This window comes from Myotis nattereri (assembly GCF_964212035.1).
Source record: "Myotis nattereri genome assembly, chromosome: 14".
In the NCBI taxonomy this organism is placed as follows: domain Eukaryota; kingdom Metazoa; phylum Chordata; class Mammalia; order Chiroptera; family Vespertilionidae; genus Myotis; species Myotis nattereri.
The window spans coordinates 49052877-49060864 of NC_138089.1; the positions used below are offsets into that span (position 1 = coordinate 49052877).

The 7988-nt window shown below is 44.2% G+C and overlaps 1 protein-coding gene across 1 annotated transcript in view; it reads left to right on the plus strand.

Annotated features, from left to right (window-relative positions):
• Window positions 1-6761, plus strand: part of GPD1L (glycerol-3-phosphate dehydrogenase 1 like) — a 39364-nt gene extending 32603 nt beyond the window's left edge. The window contains exon 8 of the mRNA XM_081105934.1: window positions 3808-6761. Within this exon, the coding sequence (XP_080962060.1) occupies window positions 3808-3904 (97 nt within the window). The 3' untranslated portion in view covers window positions 3905-6761. The remainder of the gene's footprint in view (window positions 1-3807) is intronic.
• Window positions 6762-7988: the final 1227 nt, after the last annotated feature.

A 7988-nucleotide genomic window follows, 5' to 3' on the forward strand; every position in this document is an offset into this window, starting at 1 on the left:
CCCTCATGTGGATGGATGGATGGATGTTTGGACGGACAGGTGCATGCATGCATCCAGTCTCCGCTGCACCTTTCAGGCTGGTCACATGGTAAAGGTGGGCTCAGGCCAGCTGGATTTGCCACCCGATCGAGGGAGGAAGCCCCACAGCACCACCAAAGCTACCCGGCCACCCTGAGGCTGCCCCTTGCTGATTTGTTGAGCCTTCCTCCATAATCACAATGCTTTACATTGATGTTTCCATCTCTCTCTCCCTCTCCCTTACTCTCTAATGCAGCGGTTTTCAACCTGTGGGTCGCGACCCCTTTGGCGATCGAACGACCCTTTCACAGGGGTCACCTAAGACCATCCTGCATATCAGATATTTACATTACGATTCATAACAGTAGCAACATTACAGTTATGAAGTAACAACAAAAATGGTTTTATGGTTGGGTCACAACATGAGGAACTGTATTTAAAAGGCCAGAAGGTTGAGAACCACTGCAATGCTTATGCAGTGTATCTGTGTATCCTTAACTCTCCGTAATGCTCTGTGGGAGAGGGGATGTCTGATTGCCCGGCAGAGTAGGGAGCTAGGCAGCTCTGTGGATGCTGCCAGGAGGTGGGTTACGGGCAGCATCTCTCTAGTTGCGTCTCCTTCATCCTCTCAGGTCAGCCCAGGTGTCTGCAGGTCCCAACCTGGCATCCTTACCTTACCCTGCTCTCCTCTTTCTACCCATAGAATTCCCTAAGGAAAGTGGAAAATGAGGGATGACAGGGCATTTGTCTTCCTTCTTTAATTTGCATTTTATATTTCCGAAACGGCTTTCAAAATCAGCCAGGCAGAGATGGAAGTCATAAACAAGCCCTCAGAGGAGGAGAATTGCCTTTAAACCGTGACTTCCAGGAAAACACCTCTGACACGCATGGCTCTCCTCACATACTTAACCGCAGACAGTGACGCGCTGGTGTGCGTGGCTGGCCTCCTCGGTGGCCATTCGGTCTTTGTCAGGGATGTGTTTAAAGCCTTAAAAAATACCAGGGTGTTTGGTGATGGTTAGTACCTCCCAATCACCATTTTAAAGAGGGATCCGCGTGACGCGTTTATAAATTCACGAGTTGGCTGGCCGTCTGCATTCATCTCTTCACCCGGGAGGACCCAGCCTGGAACGGGCATTCTGGGATCGGGCCCTGCCTGCTTTAAAAAGCAGATGTAATCAAGCAGGCGCAGCTCGGCTCGGAGCAGACGCCTCTCCTCAGTCATGTCCCATTTTCTCCCTTCTGACTAGAAACCGAACAGGCTGTGCCTGTGCCTAATGAGGTCTCTGGAGGGGGCGCCCCCTTCTCCCGGGCTGGAGTGTAGAGCATGTGGGGCTCCCCTCCCCTGCACCTGCTTCCCCAACCTGCACAGGCGGAGTCGAGCTCTAACCTTCTCCTGTGTGCCACCTCTTGGCCTTGATTTTTTTTCTTTTTTCATTCCGGCCCTCACGACTGGTCTCCCTCTTATGTCCTTCTTTCCTCCCTCCTCCGTTGCTACGAAAAGAGCCCCAAGCAGGAGGGCAGCATTTAAGGCCATCTGCATCTTACTAGCCACGGAGTCTCAGACAGGTCAGCATTTTAGCTGTTCTATGCTCCAGGCTCTTTATCCACAGAACCGAACTGGTAGACCAGATGATCACCGTGGTCCCTTGTCCCTAGAGTATTCAGATTCAGAGGCCTCCTGCTCTGACAGAATGAGGTCTGCAGTCCTTGGGCTGACATTTGAGGCTGCCCCTCTCGGTCCAGGTCAGGCATACCTCATTTTGTTGTACTTCATCGATGTTGCTTTTTTCATAAGTCAAGACTCACGCCCCCCCCCACCCCCGCCCCCGCCAGTAAAAAAAGATATACCTGTTTTATTGTGATACTTGCTTTGTTGTAGTGGTCTGGAACGGAACCCCCAATACTCTAAGGCAGTGGTTCTCAACCTTGGCTGCACATTAGAATCACCTGGGAATCTTTTTAAAATCCTGATTTCTGGGCCTCATCCTCCAGAAATTCTGTTCCTTTGTTACGGGGTGGGGCCACAACATTAGTAACAAAGAAACAGAATTTCCGGAGGATGAGGCCCAGAAATCAGGATTTTAAAAAGATTCCCAGGTGATTCTAATGTGCAGCCAAGGTTGAGAACCACTGCTCTAAGGTGTGCCTGTACCAGCTTACCTCCTGGAGTTTATCCGTGCATACATTCATAAGCTGTTATTTATTGCACATCCCCCATGCACCAAGTGTTGTATGCTTTCCATGTAAGCCATTACATACAATAAGCCCGAGTGTCCAGCTCATTTTACAGATGAGCAAACCGGGCCAGAGAGGTTGTGAAACTTTCCCAGAGTTAATAGGCTATATGGAGTCAGATCTGATTAAGTCTACCTGACTCCAAAAAAATAACAAAATATTCTGAACCTTAAAAAACCCACAATGATAGACTGTCATTATAGAGTTCTAACTGGATCATTTTCAGAATGGCCTTTAAGACTGCTGATGCTTCAAGCTCTCGTTGGGCTGTGTGTGTAGGCCTGCGTGTTTAAAAGCTGACTGCCATTAACGTTATGTCCTTAGTGATAATCTGCCATAGTACTGGCTGAGCCACTTGTACCCAGGATGTTATCTTTCCTTACCGTGGATTATTAACCCACACCTTCACACCCTCATCCATTTCAAGCTTTCACTTACATGTTTTCCCATCTTGGAAGAAAAGGCAAAATAAATCCAGCTTCCGACATGAGATCAGTGCTCTGCTAATTGTGGGTCCCCACGTTGGTTCTCGCAGGAGCAGTCCAGGCTGGGTTATTCGTGGTGATGTGTGGGCTGCTCGTCTTCATCCTTTCTGGAGAAGAGAGAGCAATGCCATGCCTTGCCATTTAAAAATATATTCTCTCCCTAACCGGTTGGCTCAGTGGATAGAGTGACGGCCTGTGGACTGAAGGGTCCCGGGTTCGATTCCAGCCAAGGGCATGTACCTTGGTTGCAGGCACATCCCCAGTTGGGGGTGTACAGGAGGCAGCTGATTGATGTTTCTCTCTCATCAATGTTTCTAACTCTCTATCCGTCTCCCTTCCTCTCTGTGAAAAATCAATAAAATATATATTTAAAAAATCAATCAATCAATAAAAATTTTTTTAAAATATATTCTCCAGTCTGTTAAAATAGTGACAGAAACTTGGACTCGTTCCAGATTTGACCAAGAGCCTGAGCACAGGTGTTTACGGGAATGACCACAGATTACCCCGTAGGGTTTACCACATGTTTGTAGACAGTGCACTCCCTTAAGGCAGAGGATGGTTTAGGTTGTACCAGGATCGCATGGCCAACAGTGCAGAGGCCCTCTACAGGCCAAATAATAAAGGAATGTGGGCCCGGCCGGTGTGGCCCAGTGGTTGAGCATTGACCTATGAACCAGGAGGTCACGGTTTGATTCCCGGTCAGGACAATACCCAGGTTGCAGGCTCGATCCCCAGTAGGGGGTGTACAGGAGGTAGCCAATCAATGATTCTCTCTTATCACTGACATTTCCTTCCCTCTCTCCCTCTCCCTTCTTCTCTAAAATCAATAATATATATATATGTACATATATATATACAGTGTGTGTGTGTATATATATGTGTGTGTGTATATATATCTATATAGATATATATAGATATAGATTTTTTTTTAAAGAATGTAGGAGATGGTCACAGGTAGCACACTAATCTGCCATCTGTTAGGTCAAAAAAACTAATCCGTTGTCTGAGGTAAACCAGATGGCTTAACTTGTCTTTTCCTATTTCCCCCCTCCACCCCAACTAGGTTTCCGTTGTTTACTGCCGTCTATCAGATCTGCTATGAAGGCAAGCCCGTGCAAGAGATGCTGTCTTGTCTCCAGAGCCATCCAGAGCATTTGTAAAGTGGACCATGCAGCATGTCAGGCAGCGTAAATCATGTTTGGGGTTCACGTGGAAACTGGGACGTGGCAACAAGATGTTGGCTTGACTGTAATCCCATCATGGATGTGTATGAATTTTACAGGCTCGCTTTTGAATTTCAAGAAGGAGATCATTGGCTAAGATGCACTGGGCAACAACTAGACGCACATATGTGAGCGCATGAGTGTGTGTGTTCATTTCTCATTCTGTGGATGTTTGCATGCATGAACCAAAATTAAAAGTCCTTTTTAAAGATTACTTTTGAAACTTTCCCACTGTGGTAGCTTTTAAGATTGGAACTATCTCAGCTGAGTTTTTTTTAGATCTAATTTATATCTTTGAGTGAAGGAATTTTTTTTTTCTCATTCTCTTGATATTGAAATTTAACCAGCAATGATAACATGGTAGAATGGAAGAGCGAATGCGTTCAAAGATCAACAGACTGTAACTTTTAAACACTATCTCAAAGCCAGCGTAATTAATGACTTTGTGAGTTGATCTCTTTTTTTAACAACTAGATGTTTTTAATTAGGTAATCCACTCTGTAACTCCCTCTCACTGCAGTTTTCTGTGTTTCTAGCCTCTTTTCTCTTCATGAGCTGCCAGGATGTGCAGAACACAGAAAACTCATCTGGGATTTTCCTGCTGTGACTGACACGTCCACGTCTTTCTGATTAACCACACTAGTGCAATGGTTTTTGTTTTGTGCAAACATTTCCTTTAAGCTTCACAGATCCTCTGAGAGGGGCTGCTGTTATTCCTTTTGAAGATGCTGTCACTGTGCCTGGTCACCTGATAAGGAGGGGGCAGAACCAGGAGTCAAGTCTAGTGCTCCTCCCACCCCCCACCCCCCCAAGGTGCCCTGGGACCTTCGCAGATGTCCCTGGGCTGATTTGACCTCCAGCCAATCGGTTGTGTCAGAGGCCCCAGGCAGCCTTTCCGGAGCCCATGGGAGGGCTTCCTGCAGCTGAGATTTGTGTGGGGCATTGTTGATGCCACTCAAAGTGTGGCCCTCGCTCCATCAGCTTCACTTGGAGTCTCTTAGAAATGCAGGCTCCCAGGTCCCACCACAGACCTCGGAAGTGGGAAACGGTATCTGTGCTTTAACACCCATCCCACGTGTTTCTGACGTTCACTACAATTTTAGAAGCACTACTGTAGAAATGTTACTTTACAATAGCATTTCTCAACCCGTGTTCCATAGGCAACTCGTGCCCTGGGACCCAGCAGTGGGGGCTTCTGGGTGTTCCCTGGCAAGGTCAGGTGAGTTTGGGGAAAGCTGAATCTTAAAAGGTGGAGAAGGTATGTTAGCATGTCAGTGGAACCTGTTTATGTAACCTAGCCAGGCCCAAGCACATTCGATTACGGAGATTTTATTTTGGCAAGGAAACCTGCGAAAGTTTCTAAGGAACACTGTTCTAGGCTAAGGTCACCTTCGATAACTCAAGTTTACCCATCTCTCCCTGCACAAAATTAGGATGAATAACGACCTGTGGTTGTGTTTGTTCTCACCTCTTCCAGCTCAGGCCTGCCATGAAGCTCTGATGAAGCTTTAAGGTGACACTGGCAAGTACAACCAAGTACATAGGTGTCAGCTCTGCTGAAACGCACATTATGGGGAATAAGTGCTTTTAATTCTAGAATTAGAATGGGAATCACTGTATCTTAAATGAGATTGGTTTCAGGATAGCATTACAATGACCTTAGATAGCACTTGAAAAACTATTAAGGGAACATATGAATGTCACTTACATATTTATGGATTTTTCAGTCACTGTGTGAGATTTTTGACCTTTTATATTTCTGTGGGAATTTTAAAAACTCTATCCGAATCATTTTGGGGTGTTATAAAGCCCCATCCACAGAAGTATGTGAAAGCACACAAAATGCTCCAAGTTTTATTGATTTTAGTGCCACTATTAAGTTGATCAATTTTTGCTTGTCACATGATTCATGTTTTTTAAAAGTTTGTACATAGGTAACAAAGTGTTACTTTTTAAGATACATAAAAGGGCTGTGAGCTAATTGTGGTGTCTATTAAGTAGGATAATCAGAGCTGAGGAATTCTGTCTTTCGTGTGTCCTCATCTGCATTCACCCTTCCTGCTCTGGGTTTTGTACGTGAGTGTTTTTTCTTTACAAATGCTCTCTTACCGCTCAGAAGGCTGCTGACTGTACCTCTTGAACATACTTATAGTATGCCGCGCATCATGGAAAAATGCAAATTTTATTGTAAGTTTGTGCTCTGCTGTCAATATTTATTACTCTATGAGTTATCGACTAGTATTTTTTGTAATCACCTGTTGTCTACCATCTCTCACTAATTGTGGTAACAAAGAGGGAGACATCTAGAAGAGAAGCTTAATTTGTACTATTTCAGCCAATCTGTGAATGTAAAAACTGCACTATTGCCTTGTTGTATCCCAACCTACTGTAAGGCGGAACAGTGGTCTGTCTTGAAATCCAGCCTAGCTGGTAGAGTGGAGCTAAACTCCTCCTGGTTTTTCATTAAACTGTTTTAACTGTAACAAGGCGCCGTGGCATCGGCCCAAGGAGTGTTGGGGCGCCAGCATGCAAAGGGTTCTGTAGTTTTTCCATTAATTCTAATCAAAGAGCCTTTTACTTACATGTGTACTGTATTTGTTTACAGACTATATAGGTGGATATAATTGATATAATTTAAAAGCTTGGTTTAATAAACATTTAACCCCAAAACCTGTGCTACTGATCTTATCCTTTTTAAAAATCAGTTAATAGCTTTATCTATTTAGGGAAGCTCTTTTTTCCCCCCTAAATTGTACTGCATTAACAATAATAAAAAGGCAATTTTTAAAAGAAAGGCTTCATTTCTTTATTTTATTTTATTTTATTAATTAAATCTTTATTGTTCAGATTATTACATTTGTTCCTCTTTTTTCCCCCCATAACTCCCCTCCTCCCAGTTCCCGCCCCACCCTCCGCCCTCACTCCCCACCCACTGTCCTCATCCATAGGTGCACGATTTTTGTCCGGTCTCTTCCCGCATCTCCCACCCCCCTTTCCCCCCCAAGAATAGTCAGTCCATTCCCTTTCTATGTCCCTGATTCTATTATGATCACCAGATTATTTGTTCACTTGATTCTTAGATTCACTTGTTGATAGATGCATGTTTGTTGTTCATAATTTGTATCTTTACCTTTTTCTTCTTCTTCCTCTTCTTAAAGGATACCTTTCAGCATTTCATATAATACTGGTTTGGTGGTGATGAACTCCTTTAGCTTTTCCTTATCTGTGAAGCTCTTTATCTGACCTTCAGTTCTGAATGATAGCTTTGCTGGATAAAGTAATCTTGGTTGTAGGTTCTTGGTATTCATCACTTTGAATATTTCTTGCCATTCTCTTCTGGCCTGCAAAGTTTCTGTTGAGAAATCAGCTGACAGTCGTATGGGTACTCCCTTGTAGGTAACTGAGTTTCTTTGTCTTGCTGTTTTTAAGATTCTCTCTTTGTCTTTTGCTCTTGGCATTTTAATTATGATGTGTCTTGGTGTGGTCCTCTTTGGATTCCTTTTGTTTGGGGTTCTCTGCGCTTCCTGGACCTGTAAGTCTGTTTCTTTCACCAGGTGGGGGAAGTTTTCTGTCATTATTTCTTCAAATAGGTTTTCAATATCTTGCTCTCTCTCATCTTCTGGTACCCCTATAATTCTGATGTTGGTACGCTTGAAGCTGTCCCAGAGGCTCCTTACACTATCTTCGTATTTTCGGATTCTTTTTTCATTTTGCTTTTCCAGTTGGGTGTTTTTTGCTTCTTCGCATTTCGAATCTTTGACTTGATTCTTGCGCTCCTCTGGTCTGCTGTTGGGTGTCTGTACAATATTCTTTATTTCAGTCAGTGTATGCTTAATTTCTAGTTGGTTCTTTATCACAATATCGAGGGTCTCATTAGATTTCTTGAGGATCTCACTACATTTATTGGCGGTCTCACCAGTCTTTTCGAGGGCCAAGAAAGGCTTCATTTCTAATTCCAGTCTTCAAACACAGCCCTGGTCAGGGCACTTAGGGAAGGCAACCAATCTCTCCCTCTCTCTCT